This window comes from Diadema antillarum, unplaced genomic scaffold (genome assembly GCF_040938485.1).
Source record: "Diadema antillarum isolate AM-2024a unplaced genomic scaffold, OU_Dant_1.0 seq00001817_RagTag, whole genome shotgun sequence".
Lineage (NCBI taxonomy): Eukaryota > Metazoa > Echinodermata > Echinoidea > Diadematoida > Diadematidae > Diadema > Diadema antillarum.
Window position 1 is genome coordinate 93,802 of NW_027272492.1, and position 12,801 is coordinate 106,602.

Here is a 12,801-nt window from a genome sequence, read left to right on the forward strand (position 1 = left end):
GGGGGGGGGGTTGGGGATGTCCCCCTCTCACACAAGGGGGGCCTTTGCATTCTCATAATTGAAATTATATGTTTTGGAGTTGTTGTTTTTGTGGAATATTTATAATTTTCAATGAAGAAAAGTAGGCCCTACAAGAGAAAATGAACGTTTAAGGGAAAATGTGCAAAGCTAAATCAATAAATATCTGGGACCTTTAGATTCACATGTGGATCTTCAATGTGTCAGTTTATAGGAAGTGGGCCAAAGGTTGACTGAGGGATTCTTTGCGTTTTCAGAATTGAAATTAAATTAAATTACTGAAACTGCCACCGATCTTACCCTCGAGACACAGTGAACAGTTCCGGCACGTTTATTTTCACATTACACTTGGCATGTAAAAGCAAAAATACAAAACAAGTACACAAACAAACAGCACAAAACAAATCAAAAAGCAAACGAACAAAAAGATAACATATGATATAAAGTGGATAATGACGAGAAAATGTGTCATAAAAGACAATTCTCAATAAGAAGTGAAATATGAAGGAACCGCAAAAACAAAGCTTGTAACCACGGGTTCCAGGAATAAATAGCAATGCGAATACGTTTTGCAATGGAGATAAGACACAAAGTACAGATGACATAACTATATGAAAGCCAAAATAGCAAGGTATAGAGGGCACAAGAAATCAAAGAAAAAAAAAAGAAAAAGAATAACGAAAGAATGAGAACTAAGTGAAAAAGAAACATTGACATATAAGTGCACAAGTATACAATTATATAATAATCCACCGTCCAGGTCATGACGAATTCAAGGTATGAGTATTAGTGTATAATGATTATATGGGAGCATAAACGCTGAAACCGGATGTATAGGCCTATATCAAACTTACACTTCAAATTAATCCACCATGCACAAAAATAAACTGATGTAAAATAACCGGTTAAAGGGCTGTAGTCAGACAAAGTACAGTTATCAAGTAGCATTGATTTGAATTTTTGTTTGAAAATGAACAGAAGAACATTTTGATTAAATTTGCGGGAAGATTATTCCAGAATTTGGGTCCAGTGAAAACAATTCAGAAAAATTCCAGGGGGACTACCCCCCTCCCCCCCCCCCCCCAAAAAAAACAAACAAACAACAACAAACAAACAACAACAACAACAACAAAAAGGATCGCCGCCTGTGATATATCATGACCAAAAGAGCCGGGGGGAAGAGAGAGAGAGGGAGAGAGAGAGAGAGAGAAAAAAAAACAACAACAATACCTCACCATTGTTGTACAGCTCGGACAAAATCCGCCGCTGTACACTATCTGCCGTTACAGTGACGGCCGATTTGTTCCGCGCCAGAACATTATTCGCCGATTAAAACGATAACCACCGGCGGATTCTGTTATGGGGCAAAATACGCCATGGAACGCTATGTGCCGCTACACCGGCCGTAGGTTTCACCTACTGGCGAAAGTAAAAGAAAGAAGTATATAGGACATGGATGTTGAGAAGGTATGAGCCTAGAATTATACACGAGAGAGAACATAATTTTGAAACAGGAATGAAGCAGATGATGTGATTTCCACATTATTTAATGTCCTTACAAAACATGAAATTAGATTAAAAATGATTCCAAACAATTTACACAATCACTGACGCATCATAAATCGATAGTGCATGAACAGATTCAAATTTGGAATTTGTTTATTGTGGTCCTTGAGCATGACAGATAAACTAATACTCTGAAAGCCCCCCAAAAACATAATACATTGAACATGTTGAACCAGGATGACATAACGTAAGAGGCTCACCTATTTCAGTAATGTATACAGAGCTCTCCCGTTATGACGAACACTGTTATAACGAAATTCCGGTTACAACGAAGTAAAAATCCAGGCACAAACATTATTCCCTTTTTTTTATTGTTTACTTGTTCGCTTATAACGCAATTCGGTATAACGAAAGAAAACTGCCGGTCCTGAGGACTTTGTTAAGTTATAACGGGAGTCGACTGCAGTGTAATGCATTACAATGGCACTTGCTCAACAAGTTAACACATGTGTAGAAATTATGAACGCTTTCTTCTTTTGTTCTGCTTCTTTAAGTAAGCAATCATGCATTCACACGTGAAGCTTCTATGACATCATCCTCGTTCATTGTGATTTATTATCAATGCTGAAAACATTATTATTCCTCATCCCAATCACTATGAATTCCGAAACTCTCTACCTCGTAATATAACCAATCGATAGATGTTCAAATGTAAAAATCCTCTCGAGGTCTCCTGTAAAATCTGAATTAAGTTACTCAAATAAATCTGACCCACGTCACAGTAATATAGTATACGATGTTTATGAGATCATTTTAGACACACCCTCGCTTGATTATTCCACAATGTATTGTGAACTACAAAAAAAACCACACCAAACAAACCTGAAAACCTTATCAAATGTAAACATGGACTGAGACAAAATCTGGTTAAATGCGCACGGTGTACCAAATGACCCTTCTTACCAAACCAAACCAGCAGCACAATAAGCAAGATCAGAGAAAGATTTGTAAAAGATGGATAAAAATGTATTCTTTTTAAACTATAAGATGAAAATGGGATCAAGATGAGGTCATTGTGCATCATCTTTCTGATCCCCACCTCAATTATGAACAACACATGGTTAACTACTTGTATAATTAAAATAGATATGCACTCGGTGCCTGTTGCTACACTATTCACGAATTTATGAATGGCATTATCCCTACTGAATAATTACGAAATCATTTGAATAGTCATAAATATGGACTGAGATTCGGTTTGTAAATTCTTGTGTGTGGTATAATCACGACCATAATATAGTTTTGAACGTTGATACCCAATTTCCTCGTTTTTCTTGATTTTTAAGGATCATGTTAAATTTCGGTCAAGCTGATGTAAAATCGGTCTGGCCTCGCAATTTTCGGAAAGTATAATTTGTATCGTCATAGCATTAAACCTAAAATTATAACTAAAATGCTCACAATGTCAAAGTTGGTCCCAGCATGTTCGAACAGCTGTAACTGGTACAAGTGTTTCGGATCATGAATGAATAGTTAGTACGGACCCCGTTTGTGGATGTTTTCATAGTTTTCGCTTCATCAAGCAAAAACGCATACATAAATGTGGGTTGAGTAAAAGCAGCAATGTTAGTAGAACAAATCGGTGAAAGTTTGAGGACAATCGATTCAAAACTTGTGAATTTTTAAAGTCTCGGTGCCGCCATCACTGAATATATTATGGGGACTACTACACTTCATGACGTCATTATGGATAAAATACACAGGAAATATAAAGAAAATTCAACATTTTTTCCTTTTCTAGCATATTGAAAGAGCACTAATCTTGATTTACCTCCTTCAGATAGCAGAGGGAATATCACCCTTAGCCTTAAGTCAGTAATAAGTCGATGGAACGTGTACTTTCAATGAAAATGAAAGTTTGTGGTATTCTCCATATCTATATTTTCTTTAAATTGTCCATAATGACGTCATGAACTGTAGTAGTCTGCTTGGAACGTGTACTTTTGATGAAAAAATGAAAGTTTGTTGTATGCTTCATATATTTTATTTAAACTGTCCATAATGACGTTTTGAACTGTAGTAGTCTGCCTGATGACGGCACCGAAAATTTAAGAATTCATAACTTTTGAATAGACCTCAATCTTTAACTTATGAGTTCTATACTAGCATTGCTGCTATCATTCAATCCATTTTTTAAAATCTGTTTCCTTTAATTGGTTTTAGTGGTTTCCTTTGCGGTTTATGAGAAGTATAAGAAACGGTACAGAGTATCGAAGTGATGATGTCACAGTCTTTTGTTATAGCTTGGCTTGGAACCTACGTTCAAACATGGTTTCGATCCATGTGGGGTTTTATTATAGAATCAGTTTCCATGGTGATGAATGGCTATGACATCACACTTTGTGGTTCCTTATCAGATCTTGTATATAGACAACTAACTTGATAAAATCTTAATATCTGTCATACATTTCCGATCTATTACACTTAAAATGTACACTTATATTCGTCATAAAATCTGATAAATAGAGTATATAATTCGCACGTAGATGTGTTACTATACTGGGTCACCACGTAACAGAGTGGAAGGGCTCAGCCCATTTGATAATCCTCCGCACTCATCCAGGGACGCGTAGACCACCATAGGAACGCCACCGTACCGCGCCGGTCCAATAATTTGATGTTTCAGAGCATCGCTATATGTGGGTGGTGCAATGCTTGTTGTCAAGTACACTGGCAGTTGGGCTAATGGCGCGCCAGAAGGTGAAGTTCTAAACATGGCGTCCGTGTTGCCTTCACTAGCATCGCCGCTTTCCACATCCGCTTGCTGGTCTATACTCTCACTGTCACTACCATCATCGCAGTGGACTTCGCTTCCATAGCAGCTGTCGTTATGGGGTGAGGCTTCCTCCGAGTCATCCTCCTCACTTTGTTGCGGCTGCTGGTCCTCCGCCGTCGGTGAGTAAGGAGGAGGCATGAATGGGTAAAACGCCACGTACTTGTTATCTTCCTCGTTAGTACCCCGTTCTACTGATGTCCGAGTCGCCGGGGATCGACCTCGGCCACGCGGCAGATTTCGAGCGAGACGTGGAGAACGGAGTTCATCACCTTGACAACGCCGGCGCCAAGACTCGAAAAAGATGCGGACGACGATTCCGATCGCCACTGAACAGCCGACAACGATACCGGAGATCGCCAACACTGATGGGTTGGAGTTTTCTGTTGAGAGGGATCAAGTAGTAACATGAAAATAAGAAGTAACACATGGTTTCCGTTTAACCACATTGTACCACGTGCGCACGGATCGTGCATAATAGCTTGGGGGGGGGGGGGGAAATGGAGCAGTGGACAGGTGGACTCAAAATATCATCAATTCTTTAAATGACCAAGATAAAGATTTTCGGAAGGGTCTGTTTCTTTTACCGAATAGGTCAATTATTCTGTTTACAAAGTGATGACTAAAATGTGCATTAGCTACCCAAAGGGTCGTTTTCACGGCATTCTCAATAATTTGAACAGGTTTGGTGCAATATCATCCGACGTACTGTATCTTCTTTGTAAGTGAACCTCGATTTTGCAGTTTATGTAAGTATCGATCATTTACAGACCCTAACTTTTCCATCGGCAAAAGATGAGACTATCTGCTTTGAAAATACCATATAAAGTGAATGTACATATGAATCATCTTTTTATATTTCAGAATATTCAAAATCGAAATTTACTTCCGTGACTAACTTCAGAAAATGAGCTGCAGAAGGACATGGCATCATTGTCGATCAAACGTTTGTTTAGGCGTTGGTTTGCTTTGAAGGTGGCATCATGGATATTACGTACGTTATTCCACTCTTCAAAAAATTATCTTACCGTTTGTGAGGCAAACCACGGCCGCATCATTGTCGTGCGAGCAGTCGTCTTCGACGGGCCAGTGCGCGCACTGGAACAAAGATATCTCGCTGCCTTCGCAAAGTACGCGATTCATGGAGATCGAACCCGAGCCGCGCCCAAATTTCGCTCCTCCAGGAGCGTCCGAGGCACCTCGGTATCCAAGGAAACGGCACACCACGTGGGCATCCGTCATATCCCAGTGATGGTCGCATACAGTGCCCCAGGAGCCGCCGAGATAGACCTCCACTCGGCCCTCGTTTGGTTGGCTCCCGTTCACGAGGCGGATGGATCCTGTAGGAAAGGTTTGAATGTTACGCCGTTATATCACTTTTTCGGGAGATAGAGAACTGTCCGTGACAATATTAATTGCACTTTTAAAACCCAAAATCTGAGAACACGTTTGAACGGCAGCATGTTTCACTCGTGAACGATCCCTGATCCGCTTCTTCAGGCGACTTTCATAGTACATGTACGTAGAACACTAGGGTGGTATTCTGAGACCGTTTTATCTCTGTTGTAAGTCTGTTGTAATAAATCGGTATTCTGAACACCGTTTTATCTCTGTTGTAACTTCTGTTGTAACTTGTGTTGTAACTAGTGTTTTATCTTGCGCACCCTTTGCCTGCGCATACCATTGTCTTAGGGTATGCGCACGCGCGTAACAGTGGGCGCAAACCTGAACACCCATTAGATTACACGGTATTCTGAAAACTGTTTTATCTTCTGTTGTAAGTCATGCCCCGTGCAAATTTATGCTTCTGAGATAAAACAGGGTGGAGGGTGTTATAACTCCGTTGTAACTTTCGTTTTAACTTATGTTAGATAGTGAGATTATTCACCAACTCAATATTGTGGTATGCGAGTTCAAAATAAAAAAGATATACAAAAAATAACAACAATGTATGTACAGAAAGGCAAATGATATAGCAGTTTGACAAAATGTAAACTCATTCCACAATACAAAATTTGGTAACATTAACATTGCAAGTACATACGCGTAGCATAATTGTGCACATAGATAAAAACACAAACACATGAACAGAAAGTTTACCGGCACCGTCGGCACTAACTTGTTTTAAGCACTATTCATTTCAAAAATATCTTTCAAAATATCAAATATTTTTAAATATGATTTCACTATCTTCACCAAAAAGAATTCATTATCAGTACCTTTGGGTGTTTCAAAAATATTTATTGCTGGGGATGGCGCGAATCCTAAGAAAAGTATTAGAAGTCTAAGGTTCCATGATGGAACTTTACGTGATAATGATCTCCAAGAGATATCTTGTGAAGATAGTGACAACAACAACAACAACAATAATAATATTTAATGATAATAATAACATGGCATTGCAAGGGCTTAACGTAATATAGAAGCGTCTAGTTCCACATAAACCATGAAATTTGGGTTCATCTTATGAACGCCAGATATCTTCTTATTTTTTTAAACAAAATTTCAAATAAAAAGACTCAATCTGAGATAGCTTTGCGAATCCCCTACTGCACCAACTATACGTCAAAACCGGTAAGAAGGCATAATGATCAAGCTTCTGTTGTAACTTTATTTTATCTCTGGCTCTCTTTACCTGCGCATACCATTGTCCTATTTGTGCGCACGCCAGAGAATGAGCGCTTGTTAAAACGCGCAGAGTTAAGCCAGGCGCATTTGCCCAAGGGAGCAATCTTATTGGTTGAAATGTCTTAGATGCTACTTCTAACAATATTTCCTATTGGATATGATTATTGCGATGGGCGTGGTTATCATGACTTACAACACCGTTAAAACAGTGTTCAGAATACCGATTTACAACTGTTTTAGCGGTGTTATAACTCACAGACTTACAACACAAGTTACAACACAAGTTACAACAGAGATAAAACGGTGTTCAGAATACCACCTTTAATCTGTTTAAAGGTGTACATGAGTATTAGGGATAAGTTTTCAGGAAGCAGTAAAGGAGAACACGGATTCTAGACGATAGACTGTCCTTCTGTATACACAGCTTCGGTGAAGAACAACTTTTGCCGGGAAGTCGCCAGATGGAACCAATTGCTAATCGATGAAACTGTGACATGTAAAAAGACTATGTTAATTATGTGATAGTAGTAATTGTTTCTTTTTATTTTGACTGGATGAGAAAACATGACAGGTGTACGAGCCTGATGTCACATGACATACGAGCCTGATACTTCTAGAACAATTTGTGTAAACGTGTGGTCAAGCCTCAACCTCAGGCAGATAGACAACCATGCAGGCTTTACTGGATCTACCAATAAGCAATCATCCATTCCACTACCTAAAACCTGTTTGCTATTCGCGAGTTACATGATTCAGATCAAGGAAGACGACTCACTGTCTAACGACTGACATATGACGCCTGCGTCCTCGCCATGAAGACAGTTGTGGTCGTCCCAGGGTGCGTGCGAGCAATTCGCCAGCGAATCCTCCGTGCCGTCGCACATCACGTCGTCGAGATGGATCCGGCTGTGGCCCTGGCCGAAGTAGCCGCCTCGCTTTGGTTCTGACGTGCCGCGGAATCCCAGCTGGCGGCATACGACCTCGGCCTCCCTCTCGTCCCAGAAATCGTCGCAGATCGTTCCCCACACGCCGCTGTGGTAGATCTCCACCCGGCCCTCCCCTGGCCGCCGTCCACCCATCAGTCGGATCGCCCCATCCACGCCAGCGCCTTCTGCAAAGAAACGTGCCTGAAACTTGTGAAATGTCTGTTTGTGGAAGATGGTATAGTGATATCTTATATTTCTCTATTTCTTGTCTTCAGGTATGCAATTAATTAAGGCCCACTTTATTTCGGGTCTAGTTAGAAGACAATTAAGAGTCACATATGTCTCATGATTGTGTGTTTGCTCTAACACCAATGCCGCCGATATATAAGACCATTGACGTGGCGTAATGAAATCGATTAAAGTTTTTTTTTTTGTCTGTCCTGAAAATGAATATAACTCTGTCACATTGTCACATTACCTGCATTAGATTTTGAATGGCAATATGTAACATCTCATGCTATGCCTTGAAATCTTGAATAACTTTTCCACACAGTTGGTGCATTGTTCTTAAAATCCGGTCGAAAACAAAATCAAAGTATGAATCATTACCTACATGCATTTTTAGAAAGAATTTTAACCGTGTTGCTATGTCAAATTCTTGCTATTCATATTGGACTGTCATGTTAGATATATAACATCTAAACGCCATTTTGATTTCAGCTATGAGCCTGTTCCTTATATCATGTAGCTGGTTGAAAGAAACAATAATGATTTGCAATAATGGGCTGAATATAGCCAATAATGAGTCACATATAGAATTAACTAAGCAGAGTGATAAATCATACCCTGGTCGTCTGCGCACACCACGCCTGCTTGTCCCGCTCGCGCCCCTCCCCATGTCGGCGTGGTCGTGTGTTTGCAGTGAAGGAGCTGACTTTCCGAGCCATCGCAGTCTACAGAACCAACGAGTGTTGCGTCGGCAGAGTCTAGCGATAATCGCTGATCGACTACCGCTTCCAGAGCGCCTCGATAGCCGAGCTGTCGACAGACGACATCCGCATCAACGATATCCCATATATCGCCCAGCACGCTGCCCCATCGACCTGAGCGATACACCTCAACTAGGCCGTCGTTCGGAGTTCGGCTGTTCAGGAGCCGAACTTCACCTTCGTCACCTGCAAATCAAACCGATGACCAGACGTCACAGTATCAAAAGAACACGTGACAAAGGTATATTGTCGTATGTCCAGCATTGAAATCCCCTCCCTCCCTCACCCCCTTCACCTTCGCGTGATCACCTAGAAGGCGCTCCTCGGTGTTCTTAAAGCCAATATTGCAATTTGTAACTACAGCAAAAATCAAACTTGTGCTCGATGTGAGCACAACATTTCAGCTTAGATTTTCCGATCGTGTATCCAGATGTTTGTATTTCAGTGTTCCGATTATAACTTTTAATTTGTTTAAATTGGTGTGTAATGTACTTCAGGGGTGCAGACATGCATGGGTATTCGTATCTTTTTTTTTCACCCCTAAACATGTTGCTTTAATTTGTCTGAATAAATACAATACAATACAATACAATACAATACAATACAATACAATACAATCGTTTCAATTTCGCAACATACCATAAAGCATGTAACTTATACATTTGGTATTTTGTTGTGTACTATGTAACCGGAATCAAGTAAACTTTGGTATTTTATGATTTTAATTGAGATGTTTTTTTTAATCTAGCGATATGAGTGCTAGCTTTCTGTATTTTGTAAGGACTCACGTCTGTGGTGGGATTATACCTCCATTAAAAACCATTCTCACTGTCGTTGTAAAGACATGTCTTCACAGTGTCTGTGTTAAGAACAGTGTGCTTTATGGGAATAGGAATGAAGAAGAATAGTTTTACCATAAAATTAGGCAAACGAAGAAGGTGATTTACCTGGTTGTCGATCGCACGTGACAAAAACATCCTGCGCATGCGTGCAGTCGTTGTCTTGCCACAGGTCATGATGACATTCGGCCAATGAGATTCCTTCTTCGCAATCGACGTTACTCAGGTAAACTGGGCTATTATTGTCCGAGGTGATATTGACAGCCCAGCTGTTAGACTCGCCTTTCCCTGCATAGCGGTATCCCAACTGATTACAGACCTGGATGAAACGTTAATAAAGTTATTACTGACAACTGTGAGAAGACCACTTATCAGTGCTTGTCATGGATTATATGTTTACATCGTCCGGTACCGAATTGAGTGACACGGCCGGTTGTCGACTACACGAGTTAGCTTGACATGTTGATGTAGCTTACTTACATAATCTGATTTAACAAATTAATTCACTAAGATGATGGTGGAAATGATGAAATTGCATTATGTCTACAGATGGGAGCAGACACAATTTAGTGTATATCATTACTTGGGGAAGGATAAATGGAAACGTATGCCACTTTAAGGATAGGGTTTGTCTCATATACTGTCTGTATACTGCCTCCATGTAAAATGCCGAACTTCTGAGCCATTGTTGATTGGGGTTATTTGAGATGGCTATCTTCGCTCACCTGTTGACTATTTGACTCGTGCCAGCTCTGATTGCAAACCGTTCCCCACTCCCCGTATCGGTAAACTTCCAGTCGGCCAACATAGGGTAAGTAGCCCCCGGTGAGTCGTACGGCTCCCACAACTGCTCAGAGAGCAATGGAGAAATTCCGTGTAAAATAGATGTAGATAGAGATATATTTTATGTGTGTTTGTGTAGGTAGGTGATAGATAGATAGATAGATAGATAGATAGATAGATAGATAGATATCGTGATTGACGAAGAGGTTATGAGGAAATATAGCAAAGACAAATGTATATACGAAAAAAAATTTTTTTTCATGAAAAGTCATTGAAGAGAACATCAACATAGCCACATTCATTCCGGAGAACATAAACAAAGCTGTTGACCTTCGACTATGGGATAAAAAATCAAATAATCAAATAATATAAGGGCGTTGTCCTTTCTCATGCCAATCTTTCCAAGCTCCTCTTCCTTTGGGTCTTCACCCCGTTTTCTTTGGTCGTCCTCGCCTTCGAGGATCATTCACTTTAAGCTTTGGCACTTTCCTCAGAACATAGCATCATCATCTTTCTTTAACAGATACCCGTACCACGGTCGATCAATTCGCCCTTATCAACTAGTTCCACTGATTCCTTCAACCCAAGCAGCTCCATCATATCCCCAGTCTTCTTTTTATCCATTAGTTTCTTACCACACATCGCTCGATCCTTCTCATACTCGCCATTTCACTTTCCCCAAGCATCATGTCTCGATGGATCACCCCGTACATTTTTGCAGATCTCACTTAAATCTGATAAAGACTTCCTTTCATATTCAAGGAGAACCTTTCTCCCTTGTAATAATTTTCATCATTCATTGCAGCTAAGACTTTAAGGACAGACAATACAAGGTTAACCTCACCTGACGTCGAGTCGTCTGCACAAACCACGCCAGCATCTTCGGAGTGCTTGCAGTCGTGCTGCCCCCATCTCCTGTGCGCACAGTGGTACAGGTCAGCCTCCTCGCCGCTGCACGTCACATCGTCGAGAAGGATGTCGACGTCATGATTCTCGCCAAAGTGCGCATTACTCTTGGCGGCCGTGGCCGCGGTGTACCCAAGCTGACGACAAACGACGGTCGCCTCTTGAAGGCCCCAGCCGTCATCGCACACCGTGCCCCACCGATCGCCGCTGTAAACCTGCACACTGCCCTCTTGTGGGATGGACCCTCCAATCAGACGAACTGATAAAAAAAAAGATAAGCGTAATTAAAATGAAAGTATAGACGTAGAAGATACGTCTGTCCGGAGGAGTCTGTTATTTTTTTACGTTATCGCTCTCCTGCGGAGGGGATCCGTGAAGCCAGACGCAGTCTCCGCGGAACATATCCCCGACGACCAGATACAGACCGATCTTTCGGTCAAGTATATAGACACTAGTGCTCAAAGACTCAGTACAGACTTCAAAAAGAAGACATTACTTGACATTACTACAGACATTAAAGAGATACAATGCGGATTGAAACCATTAACATTTCTTACACTAGAAATTAGGTTGTCCTACCTCCTTTGGCTGAACACGTCACATCCACAACGGACTGACTTCCAGTGTCACAGGTCGTTTCCGAAGATTTCCGATGGGAGCACAGTGACAGCGCCTCTTCGTCCCCCTTACACCTGACCCCTGTCAAACGGCATCGTTTGCACATTGCTGTCGGGTAGCGCCGGGTCTTTCCGACCCCGATTCGAACTGCCGAAGCGAAGCCGAGTTGCCGACACACCACACTTGCAGCCTTCATGTCCCATTGGTCGTCACACACGCAGCCTCGGTATCCTCCATAGTCAATCTCCACTCGTCCCTCATGCGGGGAGGGGCCATCCACGAGAAACACGGTGGATGAAATGCCTGACATGAGAAAATAAATTGTGTGATAAAATGTCTCATGAAAATATTCTTGATGGTATTCATATCGACGACATCGAAGAGGATAACGATGGTGATTAGGATAATGACAATTATTATGTTATAATGCTACGGACGTAGATTACACTTATCTTTATTTTTGTACATCTTGCCCTATTATCACAATTTCAGTATTGTCATTATTGTCATAATTACCATAATGACAACAACGACAGTAGTAATAACGTGTCTTATATACCGACTTTTGAGTCTTCAGCCCCAGGACTTTTCTTTTTTGCTAGATGCGTTTAGACGCTGAAAGAAAGAACATTTCCCGTATGCTGTGAATGTTATACTCTATTGTTACTCGTTTAAGACATTGTCCCTGGTGTACTCACACTCAGATTAATGTGATATGTGTGTTGCAAAAGAATAAGCTCGCCTTTCGCGTTACG

General features: G+C 41.0%; 1 protein-coding gene across 1 annotated transcript; it reads right to left on the reverse strand.

Moving 5' to 3' along the window:
• Positions 1–4,078: 4,078 nt before the first annotated feature.
• On the reverse strand, positions 4,079–12,356 carry LOC139712537 (scavenger receptor cysteine-rich domain-containing group B protein-like). Its single transcript, XM_071624351.1, has 8 exons — positions 12,008–12,356; positions 11,367–11,687; positions 10,465–10,586; positions 9,848–10,058; positions 8,757–9,086; positions 7,761–8,093; positions 5,386–5,697; positions 4,079–4,740 (listed from the first exon to the last, which is right to left on the reverse strand). The coding sequence occupies exons 1-8, from the start codon at positions 12,354–12,356 to the stop codon at positions 4,079–4,081; spliced, it is 2,640 nt and encodes an 879-aa protein (XP_071480452.1).
• Positions 12,357–12,801: the final 445 nt, after the last annotated feature.